The sequence below is a fragment of the Balaenoptera ricei genome, chromosome 9, assembly GCF_028023285.1.
Source record: "Balaenoptera ricei isolate mBalRic1 chromosome 9, mBalRic1.hap2, whole genome shotgun sequence".
Classification (NCBI taxonomy): Eukaryota; Metazoa; Chordata; class Mammalia; order Artiodactyla; family Balaenopteridae; genus Balaenoptera; species Balaenoptera ricei.
The window spans coordinates 71,299,063-71,315,195 of record NC_082647.1 but is presented as its reverse complement, the minus strand read 5'-3'; the positions used below and the strand labels follow the sequence as shown (position 1 = coordinate 71,315,195).

The 16,133-nt window shown below is 34.5% G+C and overlaps 1 protein-coding gene across 1 annotated transcript in view; it reads right to left on the bottom strand.

The window, feature by feature from the left end:
- Nucleotides 1–1,451: 1,451 nt before the first annotated feature.
- Nucleotides 1,452–16,133, bottom strand: part of AHR (aryl hydrocarbon receptor) — a 48,402-nt gene continuing 33,720 nt past the window's right edge. Inside the window, exons 4-11 of the mRNA XM_059933951.1 lie at nucleotides 16,002–16,091; nucleotides 13,318–13,441; nucleotides 12,493–12,623; nucleotides 10,522–10,724; nucleotides 9,694–9,803; nucleotides 8,933–9,074; nucleotides 4,994–6,260; nucleotides 1,452–2,612 (exon numbers count right to left, since the gene is read on the bottom strand). Of these exons, the coding sequence (XP_059789934.1) occupies nucleotides 2,478–2,612; nucleotides 4,994–6,260; nucleotides 8,933–9,074; nucleotides 9,694–9,803; nucleotides 10,522–10,724; nucleotides 12,493–12,623; nucleotides 13,318–13,441; nucleotides 16,002–16,091 (2,202 nt within the window). The 3' untranslated portion in view covers nucleotides 1,452–2,477. The remainder of the gene's footprint in view (nucleotides 2,613–4,993; nucleotides 6,261–8,932; nucleotides 9,075–9,693; nucleotides 9,804–10,521; nucleotides 10,725–12,492; nucleotides 12,624–13,317; nucleotides 13,442–16,001; nucleotides 16,092–16,133) is intronic.

Here is a 16,133-nt window from a genome sequence, read left to right as displayed (position 1 = left end):
TTACCATATATATTACTGTATACAATTTTTTGATAATAAGGAAGGATATTTATTATAAATCATATTTTAAACAAAAATGTATTCACGGCATATGTAAGCATTAACATCTTGAAGGAGAGAATACCCATGAAAACATTTACCTCAAATTTAGTAATACTGAAAAACACTAGTTTGTGCATAGCAATGATTGAAAGCTATATAATACATTGGAACACTGGTAAATCTTCAGGTACAGTAAGAACAACCTGGCATAGGAAAAAGATCAAATGAGGCATATCCACATCCTCAGAAGTGCACATCATCTAAAAATAAATCCCTCAATACAGCAGTACACAAACCATTCTTCCTTTGTTTGGCACTTAGCAGTACAGACAAAGGTGTATTTGGTTTAATGTGATTTTATTATTCTTAGATAAATTTTAGTTTTATAGATAAAAATATACAATATTGCTTTAAGTTTCTTAAATTTTATAAGTGTATACTTGATTGTCATCATATTCACAATTTAAAAAGCCTATTTTTTTCCCCCACTACACTAAACCATTCAGTAACATGTGGAAGAGACTAACAAAAATGGTTTATATGAAGACTTCTAATGAAAGGTTTAAATGTGAAAATGGAATATTAATCTGGATCACTGGTCTAAATCTTTAGTGATACCTCATGCCAGAAACAAATTATGAAATGTTTTAGACAAATTTATTATTTTCAACACTTAAATTGATTCTACAGGTTCAAACTTTTGTCTGAAAATGCATAAAACTGATGTAGAAGATATTTTGTCTGAAGTCACTTTTATATACATTAATTTACTAAAAAAATAAAAATAAAAAATGTACTTTAACACTATATTTCAGTGTGGGATTCCATCATGTTTTTATATAATACATGCAAAATATGTCTATGCCTTTCAGATGTCATAGTTAAATAAAAGAAAGGCAGATGGTGGCACTTTTAAGTCACCTGAGGATGGTTAAATTATAGCCTGATTAATTTGCCTTATTGATAATAGAGGTCATTATAGCATAGAAACAACCTAATATTGGAAGTTAAGAGAACTGCATGATTGTCTTTTTCTTAATACCAAATTTGGAAAGAAGTTGGATTCATTATTTGCTATCTTAAAAAGACACACTGATAAAATATGTGAAGACCCAAACAAATTATTTACGTGCATATATAAGGTGTGCACTATCTTTAAATGAAAGACTGAAAATATTTTACAAATAATTTTGTTCATTATAAACTACACAAAACGCACCATTATTTTCACTCATACCAACACTTTGCACAAACATTGCTATATTCAATCTTAACACTCCTCAAATATGAGAAAAACAGTTTCCACTGTACTAAGAAGTGAAATTTATAAAGCCAACATATTCCAACATCTTAAAGGATCATAGATCTAAAACAGTTTTTAAAGAAATTATACATATTGAAATGGGTGCTTTACTTATTAAAGAGCTAAAAATAAAGCTGCTTCTCTTCATTTTAAGTTAATATACATGTTAAGTTAAATGCTGTTGCATTTAACAGCAGATTCTTTACACTGCAACATTCAACTATTAAGGTGGAGATTTTAGTAAAGCTAAATGGTGGTATATCTCTTACTTCTGAAAACTTGAAATTTTAGTGCTGCTGTCTTATTTATATGATAATTAAAAAATAATTTGGAAAGACATCTTCACTTTCAAAATTTTTCAACATAAGGCACACGGCAACATTAAAGTCTAGAAACAACTAGATTAAATAATTAATTATCTTTTCAACCATTTTTTGCCCTTTACCTGAAGAAAGTGGGTGAGTAGTGCAGTTAAAACATGCCTGGATTAATAAAAATGACTGAATTTAAGAAACACCGATAATATTTGTGTGCAGAATGTTATTAATTTTAAAAAGAGAAAGTATATTTTATATAAAACATACTCCTACAGTGTTATAGGTAGAAAAAATAGTGAGGCACTTACATTACCAAGGAAGGAGGAGAGCACTGAGATAACCTTTTTATAAAAGCACCAAACCACTCGTTTTAACATCTGAGATAAAAGCAGAAGCTACAAATAAAAGGAAATAGTTCATATTTGGTACACTAATAAGAATGTTGAAGTTCAAAACTCAAAGTATTTCATTTTATTCTGACAGAAATAATTCCAACAGAGAAAATTTTCTTATTTAAAAGTGTCATAATGTCCCCCTGAATAAGTTTTGTATATTCTGTGGTATCTCAGAATACTATAAAGTGTAGATTATTTCACTCCTCTGTGGCAGCATACTTTTTCTATTTTAATGATGGTAATATATGTAATTAACTCCTCTTAGAAAAACATTAAAATTTGGTTTGGAATAACAGAACTACATACATCAATGCCTCCACGTGAACTTGCTAACATCCAACAATGACAGTTTTATTACTCCGTCATGATGTTTCACAAACGAATTTAATCAAAAAACCAAGATGAAAAGTGGGCTTGGAATTACAGGAATCCAGTGGATGTCAAGTCAGGGAAAGGTCTGGCTTCTGACGGGTGAAGATGGGCGGTAGGCTGAGTGTTATTTATGCTATTTAATTCAGCTGGATAGGTTTCATTTAAGACTCCTCCATTCTGAAACTGAAAACAAAAATTGCAATGCAACTTATTAGAACAGATCCTTCGTATATCTTAAGCCATTAGATGTATGAAAATGTATTTTTAACATCTTTGTCCTGCACGTTGTTAAACTTCAAATTCCTCTCCTGCTGTTAAATTTTAAATCCTTCAGTGAAGACATACTGAACATATATTCTGTATTAGTTGCGTTTACAGCCTTTTGGTTTCTCTATTACATGGTACGGATGAATAATAGCATTGTCTCACTTCAGATTTGGCATTCCATACACTGAGAGAGTACTTGATCAGCGAGCTGCCTTTGGTTTGGAAAGGAACTGATGGATCAGAGAGTACCAATCGTGCATCACAGTTACTGAACTCTCTGTCGTAAGTAAGTTTGTTTTGACCAGATTTTATCTAAGTTCTAGGTACCAATGAATTAATTACATTGAAGATCACTACACTGGACTACAGAGAACCTAGAACCTTCTCAAAGGAGGTAAGTTTTGATTTGCAAGAGGTTTCTTAACATTCCTAACATATTACACCATGGGTACATGATTGCTAGAACCAAGTTTTTTAATTCATAACATGCTTTACTACTAAAATGACTGTCCTAATTATGGAAATAAGTTACCAAAGTAGAATACTTGCTCTTGCCGTGTAACAATGAAATTAGGCTGATTTCCATAACTGCTACTGAAAAAAAAGGAGGAGGGAGGACAGAGATACCTAGTTCTGTAGGATTTTTATAGATTAGACAGCCTTTTGTATTTTAGAATATAGTTAGTGAAAGTAACATTATAATCATACCCTTAATTGCTCTGAATGAAAGCTACCTTTCTAAAGCCTACATAACATTAGGTTTCAGCAATCAAAACAGACTGCTTCTAAACTTCGTGGAGCTTTCAAAGGGAATATAGTAATTGCCCAGAGAATGGTAGGTTTTGAATAAATTACTCTCTCATCAGTCATAATACAATGCACATCAGCAATTCTCTTTAAATATATTGTCTATAGCAGTGCTGTCCACCAGAATATAATGTGAGCCACAGATGGAATTTTAATTTTCTTTAGTTTTAATAACTCCTAGGGGGAATATATAGGTATAGAATTCTTATCATTCATAAAGAAGTAATACAAAACAGTGGGGGAAGAAAATACTGTAAGGAACTCATGCTAATGCAGGCCCTGTTCAAAATGTAATTTTACATAATTAACTTGTACAGTAAACTGTACCGAAGTTACCTACCCAGGCTTACTTCACAGCAATGGTGTGAGATAGACTGTAACCAATTGTTAAATAACTGAAGGAAGTCAGGAATGAGGATAAGAAAAACTTTCACAGCCATTTTCGATTAATAAGCTCATATAATCAGACAAACCTCATATATAATCAGACAAAACCACGTGTATAAAAAACGGCCAGAAAAAACAATTGGTGAAAAAGATTCAAGTAACATTTATAAACTATTATAATACGTACTCTTATAACCAGGATTTACTTCAAAACTAAACTTAAATATACTATAAAATGAACTAAATATTTTCTAATGGAAAAGCATAAATGCAAACATGATATATTCCTGGGTGGCCACAGAGAGCAGCACTCATCAGCAAGCACTTTATTTTTTAAAGTTACCGTGATGCTAGAAGGGCTCGAATGACACATTTAAACAAACATAAAACATCCAGTTTGAGTCCCCTGATAGAAAGCCAGCTGAGTTACCCAATTTTTTTTTTTAAAGAATGCCAGGAAAAAAAACTATTCTATCTTGAAGGAAAACATGAGCATCTGGCAGGTCACATGGAGGGACTGCCAGAGAACACCAAGGAACCGAGCACTGAATTCCAGAGATCATCTAGGACAAAAGCATTTGAAGGAAGCACAACTATATTGATTTTAATCCAATTTCAACAGAAATCGAGCCAATAATCTATAAAAATATTAAATCACTACGTTGTACACCTGAAAGTAATTGTACATCAATTATATGTCAGCAAAAAAAATGAGCTTTGAAGAAAATATTTTTAAAAATTTAAATCATCTTTTTGAAGTCCGAATTTTTAAAAGGCCCTATTTTTAAAAATCAAGATTATTCTAAATAATATACTTTTAACTAATTTCACCTGGTCGTCACTTAAGGCCATGTTGCTTTTTTCCTTGATTTCTTTCTCCTTTCAGGTAACTATGATATACTTGTATTACTAACATATTAAAAAAGTACTGGCTTATAAAAAAAAATAGTAGTCACAGATAAAATTAAAAATGCTCTCTCACATGAATGCTACAGAAAATAGATTAAAATCAGTCACTGACATAGAAAATTTATAACTTGGTTCGATTTATAATGTACGAAGAATCATCTAAAGGGCTTATTCAGTTTGATAAAAACCCTTACCTTGTTTAAAAACGCCTGCGGGCCTGGCACCGTTGGGCCTGGCATCGTGGGGTTGTACTGCATCTGAGGCACATGGCTGTGCTGAGCTTCCGGCTGGCACTGGTACATTGACACAGCCCCCGCATAACACGTCTGAGGAGTTACTAGGGCTGACTGTGGATTGAGTCTGTGCTTTTGGTTTTGAGGAACTTGTAAACATGTGACAAAATCTTCTAAATTAGAAGAAGGTGTAGGGTATGGGGCTGGTTCGAAATCCCCAATGGGAAAGTCTAACTGTGTACCCTCAGAATGTGGCGGCAACACAGACTGACTACAGGGGATAAAGTTCTGTGCGTAAGGCAGAGTGTCAATCTCAGCTTTGTAGGGAAACTCTTGACTGGTCCCAGGTAAGTCTGAAAAGACACTGTACTGCTGTAAGTCTTGCTGAGGACAGTTAAAAGGCACGGATTGGTCGGAGTTCCAGTTTGCAAACATGCCGTTAACCTGCATGTGCTTCATCTTCTGACACAGCTGTTGCTGCTGCTCCGCTGCTATGTGCTGCTGACGGTGCTGTAGCTGCTCTTGCTGTTCTAACTGGAGGTGCTCCTGTACCATGCAGCTCGGGTTCAGAGCCATGGACTGTTGCTGGTGGTAACCTGAACAGCCAAAGGCAGACTTATTTAAAGAGTCTTCGACGTAAGTCAGAATTTCATCTGTTAAGTCAATATCTCTGAAGTCATCTTCACCAGAAAAGTCAGTTCTGAAAAATTCCTCATTCTGTTGCATGTGTTTGATATCTTCAAAATCAATGCCTAGGTGTTTCATAATGCTGTACAAGTCACTATTTCTATTATCTGGAAAGAGCCCTGCGTGATCTCCGGAGACTGTGGGGTTCATTATTTCCTGAGACTGGCCAATCTGCTCATGTTTCAGGATATTGTCACTTCCCATTGGTGCAACGTTGCTTTGCCAACTACTGCACTCATTCTGAGAGTCACTGAAAAAGTTTCTTTCAAAAGGTGTACTACTTGAAGCAGGATAGAGATAAATAGATTCATCTTGTTGCATCATGGCATTCAGGAGGGAACTGGGATTGAGGGAATCCTTATTTAGAGTTGATTTGGTAGCAGAACCTTTTCCACCAGCACCAGTTTTAGTCCTTATTGGTAAGGGATCCATTATGGGAGGAAAAGGGTTGGTTACCTCATATAAAACAGCTTCGCCAGTGGTAAACATAAAAGGCAACTTCATATTTCGTTTTCGTAAATGCTCTGTTCCTTCTTCATCTCTAAAATTGTGCACAAGAAAGTTGGCATATGTTAAGAAGAGTCACATCATAAACATTTCAAAATAAGAAATTTTAGAAAAGAAAAAATAATAGCAAGCAAAATACACTGGAGTTGAGTTTCATAGCAGGGAACATGAACTTTGAGAGAAAGCTTTCTGATGGTTAAGTACTTAAAATTGTTTCTCAGACAAATTTAAATAATTTAGAATTTGTCAAAAAACTTCATACAGTCATTAATTTCACACTCAGGTTTCATCCCTACCTGAAAAAATGGATTACAAATGGAATAAAGATCCCAATATAAAAATGAGGCTTGTTGAAATATAAAACCCAGAAGCTCTAAAGGAAGATTGACACATGAAAATTAAAAATTTTTGCATGGGAAAGGAATTCATAAATCAAGGCACGGAGAAAATGTCATAGTTATAGGTTCATATGTACTATACAGAGTGTATATATGTAAAATTTAATATCCATATTAGGTAAAGAGCTCCAATGGATCTCATAACCTCTTAATAACTAATAGAACAAGCAAACAAAAATATCAAATGTATAAAAACATGAACACCACAAACCAGACCACTGATATATAAAGAATACTATACATACTATACATACAACAGAACATGTATTGATAAGAGCATATGGGATATTTTAACATTGACCATATACTAGATCATAAAGAAAGCCACCACAAATTTCAAAGGACTGAAATCATATAGACTATTCTCTAACTTCAGTGGAATTAAGCTTAAAGTAACAAAAAGACAACTAGAAAATCTCCTAACAAATAGCACAAAGGATATAATAACACTATATTTCTAAATAATTCATGACTAAAAAAAGTCAAAATAAATACAAACAAATATTTTCAATTGAATGATAATAATAAGACATACCAAAACATAAGGGTTGTAGATACTCATACTTAAAGGAAAAGTGATAGCTTAGCTTAACCATATATATTAAAAAAGTTGGGAAGAAATTCAAATTATACCCAAAAGAGTAGAAGGAAGGAAATAATAATGAGCAGACATAAATAAAATGGATTAACAAATGTACAACAGGAAAAATCAACAAACCAAAAGCTGGCTCCTTGAGAAGAAGAATAAAATTAATGTCCTTCTAGTAATAGTGATTAAGAGGGCACAAATTCCCAATACCAGGAAATGCTTCTTAAAATTATACCACTACAGACTTTATACAGTAAAAAGAAAAGAAGAGCATAAAGGAGAAAAATCATGATGTTAATGAATGCAGAGGAAGTGTTCGGTAAAATTCAACAACGATTCATAATGGTATGGTAAAATACTAAAGGCTTTCACCCTTAAGGTTGGGAATAAGACAAAAATGAATTATTATTTCCATTACATTTCACTGAGGGCTTAGCCAGTGCAATAGGAGAATTAACAACAACGAAACTAAGTCTAAAGGATGAAAGGAAAAAAATTATTTGCAAACAAACAACATGGTATATATATAGTAGAAAACCTTAAAAGCATCTACAGATGATACCTTATTAGAATTAACAAGTGAATTTTTACTAAGGTCACTGGATATAATAAACCAATATTAAAAAGTCAACTATTTCTATAAAAAATTATATATATATACCATTTAAAACAACATCACAGAACATAAAATATTTTGGAATAAAATTAAAAGATGTATGAAACTAAGAAAAATACAACCATTATTGAGATAAAGACATGGGTACATGCATACACATGTACCCATATGCATATATATATACATTCACCATGTTCATGGGTTGGAAGATTCAATATTATAGAAGATGTTAATTCTCACAAAAGAAACTATAATTTCAATGCAGTCCCATTCAAAATCTCAACAAATTTTCCCATGGGAATTGACAACTGATTCCTAAACTACTTATATAGAAATGTAAAGAGACAAGATTCTCTTGAAAGAGAACAACAAAAATTCTGAACAAACGAGATGGTGGGCATACATCAAGATATCAAGGCATATTAAGGTACAGAATAGTTAAGACAATGTGCTTTGGTCTAAAAATAGACAACCAGACCAATGGAACCCAGAAACAGAACCCCAGATACAATCCCCTGATTGAAATGCAGTGCAGTGGGGAAAAGATGGTCTTTTCAAAAAACCATCTTTCCAATAAATGTTACTAGTCAGCTAGATATCCATATAAGGAAAAAGAATAATCTTGATCCTTGCCCTCAAAACCACATACTAAAATCAATTCTCCAGACTGGAGAAAACATTTGCAATACAAATATTTGACAAACTACTCACTTCGAGAATATATGAGAAGCTTAAAAATCACTGCCTGCTTATTAGCAAACATGCTGAAGAAAGCACTGTTACGTTTTTATTTTATTTGACAGATGGCACTGGCTTTTCATCTTTCCTTCATATACCCAGGATAAACCCTTGGAGTTTTCTTTGATTATTCTCTTCCTGTAGCTCTACATACACAGTTTTTCAAGAAAGTTTGTTAACTCTGTTTTCTCAATGTCCTTACCCTATGCCTTCTTCTTTCTATACATTATTACCTTTCAATTTTTATTTCCAGTGTAAATTCTCTTAAAATTTATTTTTAGGTTTTCATGTAGGAGAATTTATAAACCAAAGTGTTATTAAAATAAAAAACCAAAACATGAAATGTTCTAGGTCTTTGTGCTTACGTTAGAGGTCTCTGAGTTGCAATGATATAATCTGGTCTTCCATTCTTATAAACTAAGCGTGCATTTGACTGCACCCAAGTCCATCGATTGTCTTTCGTAAGAAGCCTGAACACTATCATGCCACTCTCTCCAGTCTTAATCACTAAAACAAAAAAGAATTAAATTATCAAATCCAAAATCAACACAATAATCTCTGTAATATTTCTAGATGCAATTCACATATCACTAAAGATGATAAATATATTGACGACTTTTAAGCACACTATATTAAAATGTATCAAAATACTTCTTCAGCATTGCTGTTTTTTCCTATTTCATACTAAATTTATTATTTAAGTGGTTCAAGGAAAGATTAAGTCAGACAATTCTCGTAACGTGAAAAGAGAGTACAGAGTTTGGAGGGAAAACAGTTTTTGTTTCAAAAAAAAAGGGAACATTTCCTACAGCCTAATATTTTACTATACAATTTTAAAGCATAATCTGTATTAACATAAATTTTAGAATTAAAAATGATGCTATTAAAACAACTCCTGAGCAAAAACATGGGCAAAATGGTCATTTTCATAGTAATTAAACTACTTAATTCCTGTGTGGCAGCTAATGAATAGAGAGTGTAACTCAGGCTTAATCATAATTGTGTGATACTAAGGAGAAGTTTATCCAAATAGTTTCCTTAAACACATTACATTAGTAATAATTTGAAACACGTACTAGAGCGTAAGCTGCTTTCACAGCCAAGCTCATAAGAAACTACAACTTACTCCGGATATGGTACTCAGCGCAATAAAGCATATCAGCAGCATGAATAAATTGATATCCTGATCCTCTCATGCATAGCTCTGCTTCAGTATAGCCTAAAACAATTCTTCCTCTGTTTAAAAACAAGGCAAAATAAGAATGAAATTAAAATTTAACAAAAATGAAGTAGCCAACATAAATTCATTAGTTATGTGCTAGTTTCTGTACTATGTTGACATTCAGAATTTCACACTAGCAGGTAGCAACACACACAATTCTGTAACTGCTCTCTTTTGCTTATGGCTGCAAATTTCACTTTTAGACTCCTTTCTTCTCCTGAAGAAAGACCATGAAAATTATTGCTAAAGATGAGTCTAACAGAGTAGATTATATAGGTGAAACACAAAATCTCTAATTAACTTCTAAAATACTTATACTGCATTTTGAGGGGCAGGGTTTCTCCAACCTGCCTGCATTCCCGTATTAGGAAGGAGAAAAGCAGCAACATGTTTTGGTTACTAAACGTCTAGGGCTAAAAGTCAAAGTTTGTATAATTTAAAAATGTACAACAAGCCAACAATAAATGTCATCAGGATACTGAATCTTATATAAACGCATCATCTGTACAATACAGAAATTATGTCAAATATTGTAAAATAATAAAATGATCTGTGAACGTGATGAAATTTTATTTTAAAAGGCTATATTGTAAAGTATGAAATAATAATAGCTACTATAATAATAAACAATACTACAATCAACACCATATGGAAAATATATACATGCTAAGACACACTTACGGCAACAAAATATACATTTAGTAAAAATAAACCTGAAAAGGTTTCACTTACTTGGCATCGCAGCCGGTAGGTGTAAAGTCTAGCTTGTGTTTGGTTCTAAAGATGAAGTTTTTGGTTCGGATTTCAAGTATGGACGGTGGCTGGAGTGGAGTAGCTATTGCAAACAAAGCCAACTGAGGCGGAAGTATTGATCCATCCTTCCCTTTCCTGTTCTGTCCATGAAGGTACTTCAACCTCCCTTGGAAATTCATTGCCTGAGAAAACCGAAACACAGTTCATTAAGATTAACACTTTAAAATGGCTCCTTTTTAAAAGGCTCCATCAAGGCCATTTCCAGTGTTCTTGATAATTCCATAAAAGTTCATGAGGCTATCAAATGTGACTTTAGTTCCTTTCTCCCCAGGAAGCCCATTAAAAATATCCTAAAAGGTAGTATGAGGACTATCCTCAAGGGATTGGTAAGTGAACCACTCGGTGCTTTAAAATAGGTCACAAAAGGAAGACCTCATGGTTTTCTGACCTTGCGGCTGCCCTACCATCCACGCCTAGCACGGGTCCGTGCACACCGCACACTCAAACTCTATTTCCTGAACGAATGAATAGTGATACAGTCATCAGGTACGTATTAATTTTCAGATATAGTCTGTGGATTAGTCCACAGCTCAGAGTATATTTCAAAATTCATGGGAATCTTTGATAGAGAGAGAAACACAACTGTTTAAAAACACTAAAATGAATCATAAAACCATACAAAGAACACAGAACTCTATTAGAGAATAATTTTAGAAGACAGAGGAAACGGAGACAATTTAATCATGACCATGATCAATCTGGGTTGCTTAAAACAGTACCAGGCCAAAGGATGATTCTGACATCAATATGAGAGCAGCACAAGGGAGAAAAGGCCCAATTACACAGAGAAATTCCACCTAGACATACATACTAACTTGATCATCAGTACTAGGAAACTAGCTCAAAGCACAGTTCTAATTGTGGGTCAGCAAAACTATCTTCAGGAATAAACACACCAACAAGAATCATCGTTTGCTAATAGATTTGATTATCTGTTTCCAATTCCTGAGAAGTCACAAAAGTGATACGCAACATGCTTTGTCTCTTCTTCTGTACCTGGTGGAGTGCACCGTCTTCAGGACACAGGCACCTGAGAGGCCGGGCCGTCTCTACTCCTAGCGTCCTGCCTACGCTGCTCCCTGGCCATCCTGCTCAGGAGTTCACACTGCTCAAGAGCATCTCATACTAGAGGAGGATCCTGCAATCATGAAGACACAGCCACTTTTTTACACGGCAGTTATCCCAGCCGTGCGGAAAAGGCCGTGATCATTTTTCCATTTGACAGGCATTAAATCCAAGGCGGGTAAGCAGTCTGCTGCCAAAGAAGTGCTATATAATTCTCTATCTTACACCTAAAAAGTCCAAAAAAAGGGGAAAAATATAGAGAGTTCCCTGTTATTCCACTGTCTTTGTTACTGCATCCTAAAGGACAGAGATTTTGAGTTATGGAATATTTTATTTTTAAAACTTTAGAAAGATTTTAAAAAGTTACTGTCCTTTATAAAATTATTTAATAAAGTAGATTTTTATAACCCAAACTCAAATACATTCAAATTAAATTGGTTTCACTTTTTTTTTTTTTTTTTTTTAAGTTATACAATTTTTATTTATTTATTTATTTATGGCTGTGTTGGGTCTTCGTTTCTGTGCGAGGGCTTTCTCTAGTTGCGGCAAGTGGGGGCCACTCTTCATCGTGGTGCGCGGGCCTTTCATTATTGCGGCCTCTCTTGTTGCGGAGCACAGGCTCCAGATGCGCAGGCTCAGTAATTGTTGGCTCACGGGCCTAGCTGCTCCGCGGCATGTGGGATCTTCCCAGACCAGGGCTCGAACCCGTGTCCCCTGCATTGGCAGGCAGATTCTCAACCACTGCGCCACCAGGGAAGCCCCCACTTTTCTTTTTAATTTTCTAAAACTTAATAGTAAATGTCAGTAAAAGATTTTGCACCTTACCAGAAAACCAGATGAATTATCCAGCAGACACCTTAGTCGGCAAACGAAGCACCTTTCCATAGACGAAGAGTTCTCTGGAGGAACCTGGTCTGGGTTATAATAGACTGCTGGCTGTGAGAGGCCATTAGCTTCTGTAGAAATAATAGCAACACAAAAGTTACTTTCCATTTTGCTGTAAAATTAAGTGTTTGAATAGATGAAATTTTTGTTAATTTCTAAACCAAAGTCTGTATTTGGATTACAAAAAAAAATCGCTTTCAGAAGGGGAGCTAGTGAAAAGAAATTAAAACTTATTGAATAACATTTTCACTACATAGAACTTTACCTATTCGTGTTTTTATTTCTATTGAGCTATCCTGTCAACAATTTCTGTATCTTCTAAGCCTTTTTTTCTTTTTAACATTTTCACAGATGTGTGAAAACACTGCTTGCATTAAAAGAAGCTTTTTTATCCTTGCATATGCTAGTCTGCTTTTGTATTTGGTGCATGTTAAACACAGAACAATTTACACACACTCCAGAATCAACCTTGTACATTCCTTCCCCCTTTTCACAATAGTGTAAGAGTTCTTTTTATACAATATATTAGTGAGTATATGGCTATGCTTTGTCACGTGAAATTCATCAATGGCTGTCATCTGTCAAAATCCTCCTTAGGTCACCAGGCTCCCTGTGACCTGGCTCTGGCCCACAGCCAGAGATTCATGTCTTTCCCCTTCTTCCCAACCTTCACCACGGAGTTCTATGCCCCTAAAGGTTCTCTGCCTTCTTTCCCAGAATTATATCAAAAAATCCCCAACACTATCTTTTGGTAAACACTCTTACCATCAATTTTTTGTCCAGAGTCTGGACACTGTGAAGGGTTTAATGCCCAGTGTAGCTGGCGCTGAAATTCAGCTCGGTCTTCAGTGTGGATCAGTTCATACACACTCTGATGGATGACATCAGACTACAGAAAAAAAGCACAAGGAAATGAACAAGAAGTACTGATTTTTTCAAAATGTGGTTTACTAATTTCAAAACCTTGCTAGATTCGTGGGTGCTTGTTAGTGGTGATGAACGCAAATGAAGTGATTGCAAAGCTCTCCAGGAATCCAATAAATATAGGAAAAGCTAGAAAGAGACTAGCACGGTAATTGACAAGTCAAAAGTTATTTGCCATCACTTCCTTGTGGGAATGCTTTTCAGTCAAATAAGTCACCTTCCCACTCCTTAATTGCAGCACATTAAGTTCTGCTGATTTTCATCTATTTACTGATCTTTTAAAATCCTCCTTCCACAAAACCTTGTCTGAACATCCAGCTGCATTTGACTTCTCTAAGCTTCATAGTATTATGTAGTTCCTTCACTGCTCTCTAATCATTTTCCTTATATGAAACTTTTACTTCTAGTAGATTCCATAAGAGTAAGGGATTATGCCATTACCAGGTCAGAATCCCTCCTTCACCTCTTGCTTCTCAGCATTTACTACAGTGCTGAGCCCTTAGCCCTTCCACCAGAATTGCTCTAACTCTTTTTATTGCAACTCATGGCAAGAAATACATTTCCTATCCATCGTGTGTGTGTGTGTGTGTGTGTGTGTGTGTATACACACGTGGAAAAAAGTTTCACAGAACACTTCTTTTATGTGTGACAATATTTTTTAAATTATTTTTACTGGTGTATAGTTGCTTTACAATGTCCTGTTAGCTTCTATTGTACAGCAAAATGAATCAGCCAGCTATCTATCTATCTATCTATCTATCTATCTATCTATGTATGTATACCCTCTCTTTTGTATTTCCCTCCCATTTAGGACACCACAGTGCATTAAGTAGAGTTCTCTGTGCTATACAGTATGTTCCCATCAGTTGTCTATTTTATACATAGTATCAATAGTGTATATGTGTCAATCGCAATCTCCCAATTCCTCCCACCCGACCCCTTTCCCCCTTGGTGTCCATACATTTGTTCTCTACGTCTGTGTCTCTATTTCTGCTTGGCAAATAAGGTCATCTCTACCATTTTTCTAGATTCCACATATGTGTGGCAATATTGTGTTTTCTATTTTATTTCATTTTAAGCAACTAAAAGGAATGATTGATGGTGATCCACTATATCAATTTCATAACCCACTAATGAGTCACAAGGTGCAGTTTTAAAAATGGTGCCATAAACCACCACCAATGTCAGATATGAATGTTTTCTTAAAGAATATCCAGGTTATATGTATATATGAAGAAAAAAACAGATTGGGAAACAGCTAATCTTTCTGATTTCTTAACTGTTATGAATCAGATCAAATAATAATTAAACTAGTTATGTAATTAAGTTGCAAACAGGCTTTGCCATGGACATTAGTATATTTTCTTTAAAATTCAAAAATACTTAAGTTAGGCTTTGTGTCAGTAGCCAGATTCCACCACTTTAGCTATCTGGACTTAAATCTTCCTACGAACTTTATCTTCTAGCATGAAGTCATCTCTATGCCATCCATTACACAATGCCAGAGTTATCTTCTGAAATATAGATGGGAGCATACACGTTCCCTTTAACAAAAACATTGAGTGGCTTCTATAGTGTGTATGACATAATTTAAACTTCAGTCTATATAACGGTGCAGACGGTGCCATTCAACTATCAGTCTTGGCATCACCTGCCAGCTTGTTAGAAATGAAATACATGGGCCCCACTCTGACGTACTGAATCAGATTATATGGGAATGAGGCCCATCAATTTTATGACATCTTATGAAGTTCTTCAGGTGATTCTTATGCACATTAGAATTTAAGAACTACTGATATATAAGAGTAGTTAGCATTCAAGTGTACTTACAAACTTCTCAAATCATATTGGATGTTCCTGCCCCTCAAATATGCCGAACACCTTATTACTCCATTTATTCACTATACACTCAGTAACATTAAACCAAACACGCTCGCCTCCTTCAAGGCCTTCCAACCTACTGTCTACAGTACGTCTAGCTTTTCTTCTCTGTGTTCCCTCCACAATTGTCCACCCATCCGGATCCTACACTTTCTTTAGGTTAGCTTAAATACCATTTCCTTCAGGAAAGCTTCCATAATCCATACAAGTCGGAATTAAAGGGAGAAGCCGTAGTATTTTGCTCATTCCTTTACATATCACCTCATTCATTGCATAGTTGTCATATACCTTCCAGTATCCATAACTAATTTGATGGTAAATATTCTCTTGTCTGCCCCTGTCCAAACCCTATCTGCCCCTTACCCTAAAGTTTCGTATACGTAAGAGTTCTTTATAAGTGAAAGAAGAAACACAAAATCCATGAATCACATATACCCTTAAGGAAATTATAATGCAGTAGATTTTTAAAAGTATAAAAATATATTAGCTGCAAACATATACTTTTTTATTCTATAGCACATGTATTTTAATTACATTTTATATAAACAAACTATCACTTGTGTCCCTAAGTATAAGATAAATTAAAAGTAGAAAATTAATTTTCAAAAAAAATTTTTTTAATGACCTAAGAAAAATATATTTACCTGCTGAAACCCCAGGTAATCTTGTATAGTAGAAGAAGCGTAAAAGACCAAAGCATCTGTAGTGACAACCAATACAAAGCCATTCAGTGCCTACAAGGAAAAAAGTTACAAAATTAGTAATGTGACTAAATA